The 21329-nt window shown below is 34.5% G+C and overlaps 2 protein-coding genes and 1 long non-coding RNA gene across 3 annotated transcripts; all 3 read left to right on the top strand.

Annotated features, from left to right (window-relative positions):
• Positions 1-1048: 1048 nt before the first annotated feature.
• Positions 1049-14588, top strand: LOC107940241 (dirigent protein 4-like). The gene is made up of 3 exons (XM_016873683.2): positions 1049-1390; positions 1963-2119; positions 14257-14588. Exons 1-3 carry the CDS (start codon positions 1049-1051, stop codon positions 14586-14588), a joined length of 831 nt encoding a protein of 276 aa, XP_016729172.2.
• Positions 14589-15387: 799 nt separating this feature from the next.
• Positions 15388-15898, top strand: LOC121204737 (uncharacterized). The gene is made up of 2 exons (XR_005899937.1): positions 15388-15482; positions 15614-15898. It is a non-coding gene; the product is annotated as an uncharacterized lncRNA (long non-coding RNA).
• A 2455-nt stretch (positions 15899-18353) lies between these two features.
• On the top strand, positions 18354-18900 carry LOC107940245 (dirigent protein 4). Its single transcript, XM_016873685.2, has one exon. It carries the CDS (start codon positions 18375-18377, stop codon positions 18879-18881), a length of 507 nt encoding a protein of 168 aa, XP_016729174.2. The 5' UTR covers positions 18354-18374; the 3' UTR covers positions 18882-18900.
• The last annotated feature ends 2429 nt before the right edge of the window (positions 18901-21329 follow it).

Raw genomic sequence — 21329 nt, 5'->3', positions numbered from 1 at the left:
AGTATCACAAGAATGGGTGGAAGAGAATATCATGAGCTACGGATTAAAACTCATGATGGATGCGCATAAATTGTCCTTTAGAGGTCAATTAGTCAAATGGAACTCATTTAATCCACTTAAACTGGCTCGATTCGTGAAACAATGATGAAATTCATCTACTTAAGCCTTAATGACCCAATGAAACACCCAATAAAATTTCAGTTACAAGCATAATTTAAAATTCTCTCTATTTTCTCAAATATCATCAAGTCAATTTTGTTGAAAATTAATATATATATTGAATTGCATTTTACCCCTTCAAAATGAAATTTTTTAATAAAAAGATTATAAATTAATATAGTAAAATTACACTTTAACCCCCTTAAAATAAAATAAAAAAATCTATTTAATCATTTCAAAAATTAAAAAAATTATAAATTAATATATAATAAACTTACATTATGATCTATAAAAAATATAATTAAATTCAGACCCTGCTAAAAAGAATTTTGGTTTCACTATTACACCAGTAACTAAACCAGGCTTAATGTATTTTTGGCTGGTCGATGGAATTGGTGCATGTTGCGTCCATGCTTTGATAGGGAACTGTTGGAATTCATTGCAGTCTGTCCTCCACCGAATGATGAGTTGGGTACGAATAAATGCTTATGGAAAACTAGTGTCTCAGGCAGATTCTCCGTGAGGGAAGCCTACAGAAATCTAGTCCAAATAGATACTGATTCAGCTAGTTCTGCTTGTAAAGTCGTTTGGGAGAATGATTTCCCCCGAGAATAAAACATTTTCTATGGTTGGTTATGGGACAAAAGCTCTTAACAAATCAAGGGAGGTCTAACCGATGAAACAGGTTGCTCCATTTGTGGATTGTGGTGACTCTCAGGAATCTGTTTTACACATTTTGCGTGACTGTCCGATTGCTACAGGTGTTTGGTTAAACTTGATTCCCTCCAGCTGCTCATATCAGTTCTTTGGGATGGAATTGACCGAATGGGTGCTTGCTAACTTGAGAAATAAGTTTGCATTGAATTCGGGGACAGTAGATTGGGGTGTAATGTTTGCTGTCGCTTGCTGGTTTTTGTGGAAGAATAGGAACAAAACTATTTTCCAGCAGAGTACCAGCCACTCTGAAGAGGTTCTTCGAAGGGCAGAATGTTTTGCCATTAGTCTCTGCAATGCAATAAAAATGGAAGGCACAAGTACGACCAATCGAAGTTTTCAGGTTAAATGTAGGCCTCCCTGTCATGGTTGGATTAAAATTAATACTGATGGTGTTGCAAATGTAAATGGGATCTGGTCTGCGATAGGTGGAGTGTTACGGGATTCCTACGGTAACTGGATTGCAGGTTATAGAAGATTTACTGGGAGAGGTTCTGTGCTTATGGCTGAATTATGGGCAATACTCCATGGCTTATGAATAGATCGGCTACGGAACTATTCTAAAGTAATAATTGAATGTGATAGCAAGATTGCAATTGATATGCTTGAGGATGTCACAGAGGAAGCCCCGTCAATAACTCAGATTCGAAGGATAAAAGAATAATGCCGGCCAATTTCGACTGTCAAATTCTAGCATGTGTTCAGAGAAGTGAATATGGTAGCTGACTGATTAGTTAGAACCTGTCCCAGTACTGTATGCCTTCTTTTGTTGTTGTAACTAACCTTGTGGCTAGGCTGTTACCTTCAAATGATTACATTCTTACTTTGACTAGTAAATAAAAAAAGTCAACTTCCAATGTAAAATTGATTAACAGCAAGTGGATTGTAGACAAGACGTTGACTATGGAAATTACAAAGTGATGAAATTCTTATTTATTCAAATATTCCAATTTCAGCCAGCTAATTATGTACCCACTACTACCTTCTGCTTTCTCAGTAGAAAGTTTCTATTTGTTTAACAAAAAATGAAGTAACAAAATGAAAGGAACATTGGTATTGACTTGGTTTCTCATGGTCTGCCTCTCCAAGGTGACAGTGCAGAGCCAATACTACTCGCAAAGCCTACCATATGACACCAACGCGGTCAAGGTCACCCATCTTCACTTCTTTTTGCATGAAACTCTAGGCGGTAAAAACCCAACAGCGGTGGAGGTAGCCCAAGCTAACATCTCATCACTCCCATTTGGTACTGTTACAGGCCATTTTGCCCGAGGCCCAATTAAACACAAAACAAGCCCAAAGTCCCTAGCCCAAATCTAACCCTAGCCTAGAAAACACAAATCAGAAAAATAAAATTTCCAAATCAGACGCCACTGTCCCTTCGTCCACCTGCCCTCTGACCGGCGCCACAACCCCAACTGCTCACCTGCAAACAAGCAAAGAAAGCAGCAACAACAGCAAAGAAAAAGAAGAGAAATGACAGCATAATGGATTTAAAAAAAAGAAAAAGTTGTAAATGGCTATATAAGCCATTCAAACCGAAATGTAAAGGGGGGTACTCTTTGTAACAAAACAGAGATTAGCAGAAAGAGAAATACAATACAAACTAAGCTTTAAGGTGATTACCACCCCTTTTCGTTTTCATATTTTACCATTATTATTTTACTTTTCTTTTTTGTTCATCTATTTATATACATATAAATAATAATAATAATAAAAAGGGAGAGGGAAACTCACCGAGGGGAGGCGATTCGGCGAAAAAAGGGGAAATTTACCTGCCTTTTGGACTTCCGGCCACCGTGTACGGTGGCCGGAGCAACGCCGGCACGACGGACGGCACGACGGACGGCGACCGAAGCTCGCCGGACTCTGGACTACCCCCAGAGGTCTCCCCTCCCTCTCTCTCCTCTTTTTTTTCCCTCAGCAGTACAAAATGATGTTTTTTCGCAAAAGGGGGGTATTTATACCCCCCTGAAACGGCGCCGTTTCGGCAAAAAGGGGGTCCGCGCATCGACCCGCGACCCGACCCGCTCCGACCAGAAGGATCCGCGTGTTTTTAATTTTTGGGCTATTTACGCGCGCAGTCCCTCTGACCTGTGGCGTGTTTCAATTTGGTCCTATTTCGCTATTTCTTTGTTTTTAATTTGACCACAAATTTTTATTTCTATTTCATTTTAGTCCCCTGAAGCGTCGCGTTTTGAGATTTTGGTCTATTTTCCATTTTGGTCCCTCTTCTTTCCGTGCGTGTTACAATTTAGTCTATTTAGTCCTTTTTTATTTCGAATCTGCCCAGTACTTTTTATTTTACTTCGATTTAGTCCTCTTTTAGTACTTTTGCTATTATTATTATTATTATTATTATTATTATTATTATTATTATTATTATTATCATTTTTACTATTATTAGTATTGGTATTATTGTTGTTACTCTTATATCTCTATTCATATTTACTTATGTATTTTTAAATATATATATGTCTTATTATTATCATATAAGTGCTTGTACATATACATGTACATATTTTACATATAATTTGTTTAATATATATATACGTATACTCATATTTCTTTTTTATATATATCTATATACATATACATATTTTTATTTTTATAAGTATATATATTTATATGTATGTATTTATATATCTTTGTATATCTTAATTTGCATAGACACATACATACATATTTTCAATATATTTTAAACATATATATATAAATTAACGTATTTATTTGTATACGTATGTATATTTTCATTATTTTAAACTTTAATTTGTACATACATATTTTCATGCGCCTACTTTATATATGCATTTCATTAATTTCATATTCCATAATTTTATACACCTATATATATACGTACATATTTTTATATATATGCATATTTTTCCTTCTTTATATTTTAAAATATACTTTATATATATTTTGTAATTTATGAATACACACATATTTTATTTTTTTCGTCTATACATATATATATATATCCCCTTACATTTTAATTGTATTCACTATTTATTTATTTCATTTTCATTATTATTTTGAACGAATGTTTAATTTATTTGTTTATATACATTGTTATTTTATATGATCGTAGGCTTGACTTTTATTTATTTTATATTGTTGCTATTACTCGTATCATTTTTACACTTTTGTATTCATTATGATTTTGTCATGTATAACAATGTAATTTGCTTTCACATTTTTACTACGACTTCATGTTTTTATTTCACTCGATAATAAAATTTGTTTTAAAAAATGATATTTTGTGTTTAGATTCGAGAGGATCGTACCCTAACTTACTGGGTTTCGATTTCCACAATAAATCTAAATACACTAATCTTTTCAAACTCAAGTTTTGAAACGATCTCGGGAATTAAGAAAAGATCGTGTCCTAACTTACCGGGCACGATCCCTTTCCTAAACCCGAGATAATAAAATATCTTTTAAATAAGTAAAATTCTGGCATTCATTCACGTATTGGGAATTTGAGACATTGTATTCTAACTTACTGGATATGATCCTCTTTCTCGAATAATGTGAAATATGCCCATTTTCCTAAAAATTTTCAACGTTTTAATACAAGGATCGTATTTTTTAAATTCTTCTAAGTTTTTCAATTTTCGACATTAAGACATTAAGTAATCAACTAAGGTACCAATTTTGGGCGTATCGAGGGTGCTAATCCTTCCTCGCGCGTAACCGACTCCCGAACCCGTTTTCTGAATTTCGCGGACCAAACTTGTTGTTTTAATAAAATCAAACTGTTTATTAAAAACAACCGCTTTTCGAGGTGATCCAATCACACCTTATAAAAAAAAAGATTGGTGGCGACTCCTGTTTCATTTTTTTCAGAACCCAAGTCGACCCCGTTTTTATCCGAAAAATGGTGTCAACAGCTTGGCGACTCCACTGGGGAACAAACACGAGAGTCAAGCCATGAGTTGATTACTTTTTGTCTTTTTGTCAAAAATCAAAAACTTAGTTTAAATATACGATCCTTTCATTGTATTTTTATTTATCTTTATTATGATCTTTGTCATTGTGATTCATAATTGCTGTGTTTAAGTTCAGATTTATTTTTGCACATTGCATTGCATGACCGTTGGTCTACCCTTTTAAGTGGGAGTGAGAAGCTACGCCTTCGTGAGGTTTTCACCTCCGCATGGGATAGTGAATCGCTTTCGGGATACATCCGTACCTATGTCTTCGTGAGATTTTCATCTCCGCATGGCCATAGGGAAATGTATTCCCCTGAACTGAACTCAGTCCGTATGAGCCTATAATGGGTGAGGATCGAGGAATCTGCTGGTTCGGGTACCCTTACTTTAGAACCAACCCTCATATAGTAGACTTAGGAACTTAACCTAGGTAGAGCCACTCCAAACCCCTAGTATCTACCCGATTAGGTACTTTTTGTTTCTGTGCTTGCTTATGTTTTGTACTAACCCTTCTTGTTGTGTTTTGATTATGATTGCATTACATTGCATTTGCATCTTAGGAAAGAGATATGGATTCAAATCCAATTACTAAATTAGAAAGCTTGTCATGGAATACGAATTCCTTGATAAAGTGGAAAACAATACGACTTCCCAAACATATTCTGAGAAACACAAGAATGGCGATGGAAGAGTTCGTGGCCTTGCTTGGTGGCCTGGGGATTCGAGACGATTGTCCAAAAGCCTTCAACAAGCTGACGAGCCTTATGAAGATGGGCAGATGATGGATCACGACCAAGATCAAGAAAATGAGCTAGCAATGGCATCTATTGGTGAGATTACCTCAAACATGCGGATGAAGAAAAAATCGATGTTGTTTCTTGGAATATGAGGGTGAGGTCGTACATGTATCCGTTTTATGTAAGGGAATTTGCTTTCTAGAAAAGTTTCCTAAATGTAATTGAATCAGAATCAACGTCTCTTTAGGCATTCATTTCATGCATTTGCATTACATTGCATCATATGCATTAGATTTTCACGAAGTGACCCTAATTATGTAAAATTATTTCAGCTAATCTGGAAAACCAATCAACCAAACATCCTTACGGTACTCGTCGCAAAGCCAAAGAAATAGATCAAAGATTAGAGAAACTGGAGCAAACGCAAAAAGAGATGAAAGACCAGTTACAGGTGCAAATGAAAGAACATATGGAAAAGATCCAGAAAGACATGGCACAAAAGATGAAGGAGTCTCAGGATGAACTAATGACTAAATTGACGCAACTAATAACCAAGGGAGTGGATAAAGGGAAAAATCCTGTGGTTTGCGATGAAGAAGGAAACAATGATGAGCCACTTTTTTCTCCAGGATACACGCCTCCGCAAGCGCAAATTCAGATTGAACCACATCCACGAAGATCTTCTGTTTCGATTAGGCCTCAGCACTTTCAAGGTGACGCTTCAATACCGAAGAACCTTCAGGGCAGATCTGGTTCTAGTCCTGACGATAATCTGGTTGTCCCGGACTTCGATGAAGTAGCGGAGAAAGACAAGATGAAGGAGGAGTTACCAAAGCAGTTTGAGGAGAAATGGAAATGGATTGAAGAGAAGTTTAGGGCGATAGAAAGTGTCGACGGCTATCGTGGAATAGATGCGAAAGATCTGAGTTTAGTTCCGGATTTGGTACTTCCTTACAAATTTAAGATGCCGGAATTCGAGAAATATAATGGGACCAGCTGCCCAGAAGCTCATATTACTATGTTCTGTAGGCGTATGGCCGGATACGTCAACAACGACCAACTGCTCATACACTGCTTTCAAGATAGCCTCACAGGGGCAGCGTTTAAGTGGTACAATCAATTGACGCGTATCCAGATTAGCTCTTGGAGGGATTTAGCACAAGCCTTTATGAAACAATACAGTCATGTAGCTGATATGGTCCTTGACAGAATTACCCTTCAAAATATGGAGAAAAAGCCTAATGAAAGTTTTAGGTAATACGCGCAAAGGTGGAGGGAGGTCGCTATCCAAGTTCAGCCGCCACTCCTAGAGAAAGAAATGACGATGCTCTTCATCAACACATTGAAGGCCCCGTTCATCACCCATATGTTAGGAAGTGCTTCGAAGAGTTTTTCAGACATAGTCATGAGCGGTGAAATGATTGAAAGTGCCGTGAGAAGTGGAAAGATTGATGCTGGAGAAAATAATAGGAGGTCAGACTTAAAGAAGAAGGAAAATGAGGTGAGCAATGTGAACACCTACAACAAATCGATTACACAGCCAAGAAAGGTGATTACTAGTCAGCAAGGTTCATCTAGACAAGAATCGTATGTGAAGCAAGGCACTGAGAACCTTCAATTCACGCCAATTCCGATGTCATATAAGGAGTTGTATCAAAGCTTATTCAACGCACGTATTGTCGCCCCTCTCTACACGAAACCTCCACAGCCTCCGAACCCCAAATGGCACGATGCGAATGCACAATGCGAGTATCATGCGGGAAATACGAGGCATTCCATAGAGAACTGCATAGCCTTCAAGAAACTGGTTGAAAAGCTCATCAACATGGGTGTCGTCAAGTTTGGTGACTCATCTAATGCAGAAAATTCGCCACCCAATCATGATTAACAAATGGGGTGAACGCAATATATGAGAAAGTGTTGGGAAGTTTTCACATCAATACCATATATGAAGGCATAATTGAAAAGGGATCTTATTAGGTGTTCGCCCTTATAAACCTGGGAGTGTTCTAAAGAAACCTTTGTAGTATTTAGAGCTTACTCAGAGTAATATTCAAAATACACTTGTTGCTTTCAGCCTAGAGCAACAAGAAGTCTTTCGTGAAAAAGGCTTATGTCTGAACGTCATTATTTTAATGGAATGCATCTTTGCGATCTTTTGAACTAATATTTTTCATTGATTATTCTTTTATTCTTCCATCCAAATCATTCTTTCATTCATTCATAATCATACTGTGCAGATAATTATTCTTAAATTCATACATTCTTTATATATTATTTTGTACCTACAACAGGTCTCTGGATATCAACGACATGAATGACGCTGCTACAGACTTAGAATCTCCTTTTGAGCGAGACATGTGTTTAGAGGGATCTCACGACTTTGAAGTTGACACAGAGCGTAGCTTATCTCCAAACTTGTTGAGGATGGTAGAACAAAAGGATAAACAGATCCTACCTCTCAGTGAATCATTAGAAATTGTGAGCTTGATAATAAAACCTGCACAACAGCACGATGTCAGAAATTTACAGTGCGAACGATGCAATTCTTTGCCGGGGCAATGCCTCTCTCGTTGAGTCAGCATAGCTTTACCCATTTGAAGTTGAGTTTCCATCCCTTCAAGATGTTGTTGGATTTTATCCTGATTAAAGATAGAGATCCAAATTTTTCTGTCGTAGTTGCGTCCCAAAAGGGCTCTATGAAAGAAATCTGGTACCAAAGAAGGTTTCTCATATACAAGATGAAAGTGGAAGATCTTATGTGGAAGACTTTAGAATAACATTGATTCTGGTCGAAAAGCATGACCAGAACTTGCCTAATCTCATGAATTCAAAAAATCAAAAAATCAAAAAATCAAAGTCAAAATAGGAAAAAGAAAAAAGGAGAGGCCAAGGCGAAAACCCACAAAGGGCGCTTTGACCAAAGGTGAATCTGAGTTGAAAACCCGAAAAAGGACGACTCAAATTTTGAGCACAATGGGGCATGGACATCACCATTATCGAAGACTTCTAATGGGCATTGTTTCATTTTGAGAGGCTACTTCATGAGCTAAAGGCATCGTATACCGATACAGAATTTTAGAGAAGAGAGTATTGGAGAATGCATTGAGGTTAAACAATAGCACGATAGCTGAAGTCTCAAATTAGCTCAGAAGTGGACACCACGATTCGTCACTGAAGTTCCTAGAGTTGAACATCAAAAATTGAAGGAAAATGACGGAGACTTACGAGGATCGATGTGAGAAATTACCATTTACCCTCATTGTTTGTCGAACATCGGTATTGGGGCAACACTTCTCTTTTTGGTTTACAGGATTGAGGTAGTTCTACCTATTAAAATCCCCTCGTTGCTTGTTGAAGGGATCCAATCGCAATGTGATTAGTTGGCCCTAGGAAAAGGGTTAAAAGCTATTCATCAGGGTCAGATGTACCATAAATAAATAATATGAGCCCATAATAAACATGCTCGTCTCAGAGAATTCCACAAGAGGGCTGGATGTTGAAAAAGATTCTTCCTTAACGAAAGGATTCTAAAGGGAAATGAATGCCAAACTAGGAAAGTCCCTATGTTGTAAAGAAGACCATTTCTAGAAGAGTACTGATCCTGAGTGAGATTGCTAATCCTATAAACTCGGATCCAGAAACACTTCGTTTAAAGGAGAAGGAAGGACCAAGGTTAAAACCTGCAAAAGGGCACTTTGATTCAAAAAAAAAAAAAGAAGAAGAAGATGAAAAAATGAAAAATGAAAAGTAGAAATGGAGAGGCTAAGGGGAAAACCCGCAAAGGGCACCTTAGGCCAAAGGGGATTTGAGTTGAAAACCCGAAAGGGGCGGCTCAAATACTGATCAAAATGGGGCATGAGGTGATATAAGCTGCTCAAGTTTTGTTCATATTGAGGCATGTGTTGATCTTGCCATGCCTGAATCAACAGGAAAGGATAGGCGACATCTTGAGGGCATCGACAGAGCATTGTAGATCTCCTAAACACATGTCCAACTCAAAAGGGTCTTCAGAAAGTTTGTATAGAGAAGTTCAAGCTGTGATATCTGGGGCACCCAATTCTCATGTTATTTGTTGTTCTTGGAATACTTTTTTTTTCTTTCCAAGATATACATTCCCAATTAATTCTTTTGTTGTGCTTCTTCACTATTTTCGATAATTTGTTCTTTCGAGCTATGCTCAGAACCAACTTTATTCTTATCCATTGTTATGACTTTTTTTGCAAGCATTGGAATAATGATTAATGGACTAATAAAACTTTCACAAAGGAAGTTTTGCATATTACTCTGAAAAGTTTCTAAATAATACAGGAACCTGAAACAGGACTATTGTTTAGAACATGCCAAATTTGAAGGTTGGAAATTTGAGAAGGAAGAGTCTAAGTTTGGACTTTCTCTTTGGATTTTGTTGACAAATGCATTGATTGAACAAAAGGACAAGATGTCGTGTCAATGAAAAAGCTTAAATAAACAAGCAAGCAATGATCACTAGGCAATAGGAAGAGGTTACCTCGGAGAAGAGAGCCTTCATTTGTGCATGAGTCTTTGAAACGACACCCTGGAAATGGTGTAAGGGGGGACCAGAAAGATTAAGATCTTATATCCTTGAATTGTGATAAAAGAGGATTGAGGAAAAACCATATTTCTACCCTTGGATTGTAGAGGGAGAATGATGGTACAAATTTTGTGCCCTAATGGATTAAACTTTAAGGTTTACAGTGGGGGGCAACCAGATTAAGTGTTTCTTTGGATATACCAGACGAGCAAAAAGGCGTTGTAGTACGTCAATGATAAAACCTTAATAAGTTTTTACGTGATGTTAACCTAAGCATTAAGGAATCATCTTCATGACATTTTGCATATCTAGTTAGGAGCATTTGATTCATTCTGATTATGTCATCCTAATCACTAGGCACAATTAGGTTCATAAAATAGAACATACAGGTCATTTTCCCCAAGGGACAGATCAATGAAGTTACAGATCTTGCCTTCCTGCATTGATAGTGAAGCAGGTCGAAGACACAAACCTTGCCTCTTTCGGTTGTGATAGAGCTGGTTGAAGACAAAAGATCTTGCCTTCCTGCATTGACAGTGAAGCAGGTCGAAGACACAAACCTTGCCTCTTTTGGTTGTGATAGAGCTGGTTGAAGACAAAAGATCTTGCCTTTCTGCATTGACAGCGAAGCAGATCGAAGACACAAACCTTGCCTCTTTCGGTTGTGATAGAGCTGGTTGAAGACAAAAGATCTTGCCTTCTTGCATTGACAGTGAAGCAGGTCGAAGACACAAACCTTGCCTCTCTCGGTTGTAGTGGAGCTGGTTAAAGAAGCAGATCTTACCTTCCCACATTAATAGCGAAGCAGATCGAAAACAAAGCCTTGCATCCATCGATTGCAGTGGAGCTAGTTAAAGAAGCAGATCTTGCCTTCCTGCATTAACAGCAAAGCAGATCAAAAACAAAGCCTTGCCTCCATCGGTTACATTGGAGCTGGTTAAAGGTTACAGATTTTGTCTCCCTAAGCCGTAGCGGAGCAGATCAAAGACAGTAAATCTTATCTTCAAGTGTAAGGAAGCGGATTCAAACCACAAGTTCTATATCCCTGACCTGTAGTGGAATAAATTGGAAATTACAGATCTTGTCCCCCTGAAGTTACAGTGGAGCAGATTGAAGCCAGAGATCTTATCTCCCCGAGATTACAGCGGAGCAGATCGAAGACACTATCCTATCTCCCTGAAGTTACAGTGGAGTGGGTTAAAATAAAGGATCTTATCTCTCTGAGGTTGCAGTAGAGCAGATCGCATCAAGTCTTATCTCCCTGACGTAGCAGTGGAGCAGACTAAAACCACAAATATCGTCCTCTTAAAGTTGTTGCGAAGAAGATTGAAGCTGCAAGTCAGAACACTCTGAAGTGCAGTGGAGTGGATCGAAGCAACAAGACATAGTGGACTGGAAGGAGGCTATTTGAAGAAAAGAAGCACTAGAAGAAGTCAAGATTCGGCAAGACCAGGCAAAATTGGCCTTTCTTGGTCTTTGCTCTGTTCTCGTTACACGACAACGAGCAAAGAGGGGCAGCTGTTACAGGCCATTTTGCCCGAGGCCCAATTAAACACAAAACAAGCCCAAAGTCCCTAGCCCAAATCTAACCCTAGCCTAGAAAACACAAATCAGAAAAATAAAATTTCCAAATCAGACGCCACTGTCCCTTCGTCCACCTGCCCTCTGACCGGCGCCACAACCCCCAACTGCTCACCTGCAAACAAGCAAAGAAAGCAGCAACAACAGCAAAGAAAAAGAAGAGAAATGACAGCATAATGGATTTAAAAAAAAGAAAAAGTTGTAAATGGCTATATAAGCCATTCAAACCGAAATGTAAAGGGGGGGTACTCTTTGTAACAAAACAGAGATTAGCAGAAAGAGAAATACAATACAAACTAAGCTTTAAGGTGATTACCACCCCTTTTCGTTTTCATATTTTACCATTATTATTTTACTTTTTCTTTTTTGTTCATCTATTTATATACATATAAATAATAATAATAATAATAATAAAGGGAGAGGGAAACTCACCGAGGGGAGGCGATTCGGCGAAAAAAGGGGAAATTTACCTGCCTTTTGGACTTCCGGCCACCGTGTACGGTGGCCGGAGCAACGCCGGCACGACGGACGGCACGACGGACGGCGACCGAAGCTCGCCGGACTCTGGACTACCCCCAGAGGTCTCCCCTCCCTCTCTCTCCTCTTTTTTTTCCCTCAGCAGTACAAAATGATGTTTTTTCGCAAAAGGGGGGTATTTATACCCCCCTGAAACGGCGCCGTTTCGGCAAAAAGGGGGTCCGCGCATCGACCCGCGACCCGACCCGCTCCGACCAGAAGGATCCGCGTGTTTTTAATTTTTGGGCTATTTACGCGCGCAGTCCCTCTGACCTGTGGCGTGTTTCAATTTGGTCCTATTTCGCTATTTCTTTGTTTTTAATTTGACCACAAATTTTTATTTCTATTTCATTTTAGTCCCCTGAAGCGTCGCGTTTTGAGATTTTGGTCTATTTTCCATTTTGGTCCCTCTTCTTTCCGTGCGTGTTACAATTTAGTCTATTTAGTCCTTTTTTATTTCGAATCTGCCCAGTACTTTTTATTTTACTTCGATTTAGTCCTCTTTTTAGTACTTTTGCTATTATTATTATTATTATTATTATTATTATCATTTTTACTATTATTAGTATTGGTATTATTGTTGTTACTCTTATATCTCTATTCATATTTACTTATGTATTTTTAAATATATATATGTCTTATTATTATCATATAAGTGCTTGTACATATACATGTACATATTTTACATATAATTTGTTTAATATATATATACGTATACTCATATTTCTTTTTTTATATATATCTATATACATATACATATTTTTATTTTTATAAGTATATATATTTATATGTATGTATTTATATATCTTTGTATATCTTAATTTGCATAGACACATACATACATATTTTCAATATATTTTAAACATATATATATAAATTAACGTATTTATTTGTATACGTATGTATATTTTCATTATTTTTAAACTTTAATTTGTACATACATATTTTCATGCGCCTACTTTATATATGCATTTCATTAATTTCATATTCCATAATTTTATACACCTATATATATACGTACATATTTATATATATATGCATATTTTTCCTTCTTTATATTTTAAAATATACTTTATATATATTTTGTAATTTATGAATACACACATATTTTATTTTTTTTCGTCTATACATATATATATATATATATCCCCTTACATTTTAATTGTATTCACTATTTATTTATTTCATTTTCATTATTATTTTGAACGAATGTTTAATTTATTTGTTTATATACATTGTTATTTTATATGATCGTAGGCTTGACTTTTATTTATTTTATATTGTTGCTATTACTCGTATCATTTTTACACTTTTGTATTCATTATGATTTTGTCATGTATAACAATGTAATTTGCTTTCACATTTTTACTACGACTTCATGTTTTTATTTCACTCGATAATAAAATTTGTTTTAAAAAATGATATTTTGTGTTTAGATTCGAGAGGATCGTACCCTAACTTACTGGGTTTCGATTTCCACAATAAATCTAAATACACTAATCTTTTCAAACTCAAGTTTTGAAACGATCTCGGGAATTAAGAAAAGATCGTGTCCTAACTTACCGGGCACGATCCCTTTCCTAAACCCGAGATAATAAAATATCTTTTAAATAAGTAAAATTCTGGCATTCATTCACGTATTGGGAATTTGAGACATTGTATTCTAACTTACTGGATATGATCCTCTTTCTCGAATAATGTGAAATATGCCCATTTTCCTAAAAATTTTCAACGTTTTAATACAAGGATCGTATTTTTTAAATTCTTCTAAGTTTTTCAATTTTCGACATTAAGACATTAAGTAATCAACTAAGGTACCAATTTTGGGCGTATCGAGGGTGCTAATCCTTCCTCGCGCGTAACCGACTCCCGAACCCGTTTTCTGAATTTCGCGGACCAAACTTGTTGTTTTAATAAAATCAAACCGTTTATTAAAAACAACCGCTTTTCGAGGTGATCCAATCACACCTTATAAAAAAAAAGATTGGTGGCGACTCCTGTTTCATTTTTTTCAAAACCCAAGTCGACCCCGTTTTTATCCGAAAAATGGTGTCAACAGGTACCCTATATGCCATTGATGATATTCTAAAGATAGGTCCTGAGGATAACTCTGAGGTGATTGGCAATGCTCAGGGCCTTGCACTCATGGTTGGTGGAAATACAACCACCGGTGTGATGTATGTGGATTTTGGATTTACTACGGGTAAGTTCAACGGCAGCTCTATAAGCCTATTTTCAAGGAATCCGATAACAGAGACTGAACGTGAGGTTGCAGTGGTCGGAGGAAGAGGAAAATTTAGGATGGCAAAAGGGTTTGCACTACTTAAGACTTATTTTCTAAATGCTACCACTGTTATCGTTGATTTTGATGTGACTGTGATTCATTACTGATCCCATATTTGAGACTCAATTCTCTTGGATTGTGTGTTTGTGCACCACTTTATTAGAATAGAGATATGTTGATGTGATTTAAAAATTACACGACTCCTCTTTAAATAAATGTAATTATAATTATAATTATATTTTTATGTAACACTAATTTAATTAAGGTTAATACATATGGAGATATCTTATTATTGTTAATGTATACTAATATGGCACTGACGACCAATAGTATAGTGCTACGTATTAGCCTCATATTTTGACTTTTTAAAAATATTAACAGAAATCTAAATTTGAACACTAAAAATTGTAGCTAAGTATTCATCTTCTCTATAGAAATAATAATTTAAATCTTCTAAATTGTCTCGATACAAGAATAAACTGAGAAATATATTACAACTAAAAATACTAAAATTGCAAGTCCAACATCAAAAAATTCTCGATAATTCTATGAAAAAAATCAATAATCAAGTCCTTGCAACTATAGTAACGCAAAATGTTAATTTGATGAAATCAAATTTGGAAAGTAAATACTATTAAAAAATGAAATTGGTAAGTAAATATAAAATGGAATGGCATTTATTTATGGTAAGTATAAAACTATTCAACGTATTTTTTTAATTTTTGGAAAGTAAATATTATTGGGTAGAATTTTGGGTAATTAAATATAAAATAAAATCACATGCATAAAATTATTCAGAAAAATGACATTATCTAAATAAATTGGCTAATTTCTTTCCTAAACTTTCTCTTCACCCTTGCCTATATAAACCTTAGATTTCAATTTTAAGTATCATAAAACCTAAAAGAAAGCTTTTGTAATATCGTTAGAGGAGAAACAAAAAATGAAGACATCAACCACGACTGTAGTTTTGTTGCTCCTCCTCTTCGTTTCTACTCTTTGTATATATTTATCCACACTTTTTCTTATTTAATGTTTAGTAATTTATTTTTTAATTAAGATTTTTTGGTATCTAAAATTATCTTACTATTTTTTATAGATTGTTTTTAAGAATTTTAATATAATTTTGCAGGTACTTTGAATAATGTGAGTGCTAGGTCTTTGGATTGCACGAGTAGCAAAGATTGCGTAAACCAGTGCGGTTCTCCTGGTTGCCCACCTCCTTCTACATGCGCTTGTGTCTCCGGAAAATGTGATTGCGCCAATGTAGAGAATTCTGTAGAATCCGTGTTTGGATCATTGAATGATCATAATTAAGGGACATATCAAAATTAGTATAAGTTATAATTGAATTATTTTCTACAATGTCACGATAAGAATAAGTGGTCATAATAATAAACAATATATATTCTCTTCTCTTGATTATTTTTCTTGTTAATTTTTAGGGCTCAATTTTTTTATTTTTAAATACATACTAATAATTAAATTAACAAAAATAAAAGTATCATGCAAAAAATTATTTATCTTTACCATTTTTAAACCAACTAATTATGCAAATGAAACAAACATTAATTATTATTATTTTTTTAAATATTTGGGATTGAGCTTATTTTATATTTCTTTAATTGAGGATTTGCTAAGATTGCTTGTTCTAACCCTTATCCCTTTTCTTCCATTCGACTAATCTCTTTTCATAGACTGTTTATGGTTTGTACGTTACATTAGTTTAAAAGTATTTAATTGGTACCTAATTTATCTAAAAAATTATTTTTTTTAATTTATCTATCATGTATCATACCACGTTAGTAAAATTAATAGTGTTAGTGTAGAAATACCAACCCTGATGACAACATATAAGTTTAAGTGGTAACTACATATTAATTCTTTTGATAATTTTTAATTTATTTTTATAATTTTTCCGATTTTTTTAAAATTTTAAATTTAATTAATTGTTAATGTGGCGTCAATGTGTCACTTCATGTTAGTGTAAAAATACCAACCCTGATGACAACATATAAGTTTAGATGGTAAACTACATATTAATTATTTTAATAATTTTTCTGAATTTTTAAAATTTTTAATTTTAATTAATTGTTAATGTGGCATCAATGTATCACTTCATGTCTATGACATGTCAATGAAGTTAACAGGTGTTAACTTTTTTTATTTATTTTGGGTTGATTTTATAAATTGCACAAAAAATTAAGAGAGATAAAAAATTTAATTAAAAAAATGAATGAATTGCTTCTTTCTATTTGTTTTTCTAGGAAGAAGCAATACGTACATATGAGAAAAATCAGTGTTGAAAATATATATATTAATAAAAAAAATTTAATAAAGAAATTATAAATTAATATAGTAAAATTACACTTTAACCCCTTAAAATAAAAAAAATCTATTTAATCATTTCAAAAATTAAAAAAATTATAAATTAATATATAATAAATTTACATTATGATATATAAAAAATATAATTAAATTCAGACCCTGCTAAAAAGAATTTTGGATTCACTATTACACCAGTAACTAAACCAGGCTTAATGTATTTTTGGCTGGTCGATGGAATTGGTGCATGTTGCGTCCATGCTTTGATAGGGAAGTGTTGGAATTCATTGCAGTCTGTCCTCCACCGAATGATGAGTTGGGTACGAATAAATGCTTATGGAAAACTAGTGTCTCAGGCAGATTCTCCGTGAGGGAAGCCTACAGAAATCTAGCCCAAATAGATACTGATTCAGCTAGTTCTGCTTGGAAAGTCGTTTGGGACCCGAGAATAAAACATTTTCTATGTTTGGTTATGAGACAAAAGCTCTTAAGGCCTAACCGATGAAACAGGTTGCTCCATTTGTGGATTGTGATGACTCTCAGGAATCTGTTTTACACATTTTGCGTGACTGTCCGATTGCTACAGGTGTTTGGTTAAACTTGATTCCCTCCAGCTGCTCATATCAGTTCTTTGGGATGGAATTGACCGAATGGGTGCTTGCTAGCTTGAGAAATAAGTTTGCTTTGAATTCGGGGACAGTAGATTGGGGTGTAATGTTTGCTGTCGCTTGCTGGTTTTTGTGGAAGAATAGGAACAAAACTATTTTCCAGCAGAGTCCAGCCACTGAAGAGGTTCTTCGAAGGGCAGAATGTTTTGCCATTGGTCTCTGCAATGCAATAAAAATGGAAGGCACAAGTACGACCAGTCGAAGTTTTCAGGTTAAATGTAGGCCTCCCTGTCATGGTTGGATTAAAATAAATACTGATGGTGTTGCAAATGTAAATGGGATCTGGTCTGCGATAGGTGGAGTGTTACGGGATTCCTATGGTAACTGGATTGCAGGTTATAGAAGATTTATTGGGAGAGGTTCTGTGCTTACGGCTGAATTATGGGCAATACTTCATGGCTTATAAATAGCTCGGCTAAGGAACTATTCTATAGTAATAAGTGAATGTGATAGCAAGATTGCAATTGATATGCTTGAGGATGTCACAGAGGAAGCCCCGTCAATAACTCAGATTCGAAGGATAAAAGAATAATGCGGGCCAATTTCGACTGTCAAATTCTAGCATGTGTTCAGAGAAGTGAATATGGTAGCTGACTGATTAGTTAGAACCTGTCCCAGTACTGTATGCCTTCTTTTGTTGTTGTAACTAACCTTGTGGCTTGGCTGTTACCTTCAAATGATTACATTCTGACTTTGGCTAGTAAATAAAAAAAGTCAACTTCCAATCTAAAATTAATTCACAGCAAGTGGAAAATTCGTATTTATTCAAATATTTCAATTTCAGCCAGCTAATTATGTACCCACTACTACCTTCTGCTTTCTCAGTATAAAGTTTCTATTTTGTTTAACAAAAAATGAAGTAACAAAATGAAAGGAACATTGGTATTGACTTGGTTTCTCATGGTCTGCCTCTCCAAGGTGACAGTGCAGAGCCAATACTACTCGCAAAGCCTACCATATGACACCAAGGCGGTCAAGGTAACCCATCTTCACTTCTTTTTGCACGAAACTCTCGGCGGTAAAAACCCAACAGCAGTGGAGGTAGCCCAAGCTAACATCTCATCACTCCCATTTGGTACCCTATATGCCATTGATGATATTCTAAAGATAGGTCCTGAGGATAAAACTGAGGTGATTGGCAATGCTCAGGGCCTTGCACTCATGGTTGGTGGAAATACAACCACCGGTGTGATGTATGTGGATTTTGGATTTACTACGGGTAAGTTCAACGGCAGCTCTATAAGCCTTTTTTCAAGGAATCCGATAACAGAGACTGAACGTGAGGTTGCGGTGGTCGGAGGAAGAGGAAAATTTAGGATGGCAAAAGGGTTTGCACTGCTTAAGACTTATTTTCTAAATGCTACCACTGTTATTGTTGATTTTAATGTGACTGTGATTCATTACTGATCCCATATTTGAGACTCAATTCTCTTGGATTGTGTGTTTGTGCACCATTGTGATTTAAAAAATTACACGACTCCTGCTTTAAATAAATGTAATTATAATTATATTATTATCTAACACGAATTTAATTAAGGTTAATACATATAGAGATACCTTATTAATATTGTTAAAGTACGCTAATGTGGCACTGACGATTAATAGTATAGTGCTACGTAATAGCCTCATATTTTGACATTTTAAAAATATTAACAGAAATTCAAATTTGAACTCTAAATTGTAGTCAAATATTCATATTCTCTACAAAAATAATCTGGGTTCAAATTATAATTTGTATAAAAGAACACAAATCTAAATCTTCTAAATTGTCTCAATACAAAAATAAACTAAGAGATATATTACAACGAAAAATACTAAAATTGCAAGTCCAACATCAAAGAATTCTTGATCATTCTATGCAAAAAAAAATCAATAATCAAGTCCCTACAACTATAGTAATGCAAAATGTTAATTTTATGAAATCAAATTTGGAAAGTAAATATTATTAAAAAATGAAATTAGTAAGTAAATATAAAATGGAATGGCATTTATTTATGGTAAGTGTAAAATTATTCAACGTATTTTTTAATTTTGGAAAGTAAATATTATTGGGTAGAATTTTAGGTAATTAAATATAAAATAAAATCACATGTATAAAATTATTCAGAAAAATGACATTATCTAAATAAATTGGCTAATTTCTTTCCTAAACTTTCTCTTCACCCTTGCCTATATAAACCTTAGATTTCAATTTTAAGGATCATAAAACCTAAAAGAAAGCTTTTGTAATATCGTTAGAGGAGAAACAAAAAATGAAGCCATCAATCACGACTGTAGTTTTGTTGCTCCTCCTCTTCGTTTCTACTCTTTGTATATATTTAGCCACACTTTTTCTTATTTAATTTTTAGTAATTTATTTTTTAATTAAGATTTTTGGTATCTAAAATTATCTTACTATTTTTTATAGATTGTTGTTTAGAATTTTTATATAATTTTGCAGGTACTTTGAATACTGTGAGTGCTAGGTCTTTGGATTGCACGAGTAGCAAAGATTGCGTAAACCAGTGCGGTTCTCCTAGTTGCCCACCTCCTTCTACAATGTAGAGAATTCTGTAGAACCTGTGTTTGGATCATTGAATGATCATAATTAAAGAACATATCAAAATTAGTATAAGTTCTAATTGAATTATTTTCTATAATGTCACGATTAGAATAAGTGGTTATAATAATAAACAATATATATTATCTTCTCCTGATGATTTTTCTTATTAATTTTTAGGGCTCAATTTATTTATTTTTAGATACATAGTAATAATGAAATTAACAAAAATAAAAGTATCATGCAGAAAATTATTTATCTTTACCATTGTTTTATTAATTATCATTATCATTTTTAACCCAACTAATTATGCAAATTAAACAAACATTAATTATTATTATTTTTTAAATATTTGGGATTGAGCTCATTTTATATTTACTTGCTTCATATATTTAATTGAGGATTTGCTAAGATTGCTTGTTCTAACCCTTATCCCTTTTCTTCCATTCGACTAATCTCTTTTCATAGACTGTTTATGATTTGTACCTTAAATTAGTTTAAAAGTATTTAATTGGTACTTAATTTATCTAAAAAATTATATTTTTTAATTTATTTATCATGTGTCATACCACATTAGCAAAATTAACAGTGTTAGTGTAGAAGTACCAACCTTGATGACAACATATAAGTTTAGGTGGTAAACTACATATTAATTCTTTTAATAATTTTTAATTTATTTTTATAATTTTTCTGAATTTTTAAAATTTTTAAATTTAATTAATTGTTAATGTGGAGTCAATGTATCACTTCATGTCTATGACATATCAATAAAGTTAAGAGGTGATGTCTATGACATATCAATAAAGTTAAGAGGTGTTAGCTTTTTCATTTATTTTGGGTTGATTTTATAAATTTCACAAAAAGTTAAGAGAGATGAAAAATTAAATTAAAAAAATGGATGAATTGCGTCTTTATATTTGTTTTCTTGGGAAGAAGCAATACGTACATATGAGAAAAATCAGTGTTGAAAATATATAGAAAATCTATAGATTTGTGTTCTGTATCCTCTGTTCTGGAAGCAATTGGCATGCTAACTCAACAGGTAACCTGGCGTTGATCACCAAGTTGAACGTTTAGTCAGGGAGCTGAAATGGATGCAAGGCTTCTTAAAAGTGGCTGATGCAAGAAAAGTTAGACAATGAGGTAGTGCCTACCTATGTTACTGAGATCAGAGAGTTGGCTTTCAATGCCGAAGATGTGAAAGAGAGCTTTTTACTCAAAGTTGCATCTAAAACGAAAGTTAGTTTTTCAAATTGCATCACTTATTTTCTTAAAGCGGGATGTTTGCTCTGTCGAATCACAGTCAGAATTTAGTT

Source organism: Gossypium hirsutum, chromosome A08, assembly GCF_007990345.1.
Source record: "Gossypium hirsutum isolate 1008001.06 chromosome A08, Gossypium_hirsutum_v2.1, whole genome shotgun sequence".
Taxonomy (NCBI): domain Eukaryota; kingdom Viridiplantae; phylum Streptophyta; class Magnoliopsida; order Malvales; family Malvaceae; genus Gossypium; species Gossypium hirsutum.
Note: the sequence above shows the minus strand (reverse complement) of the source record. Positions and strands in the feature narration are given on the sequence as shown.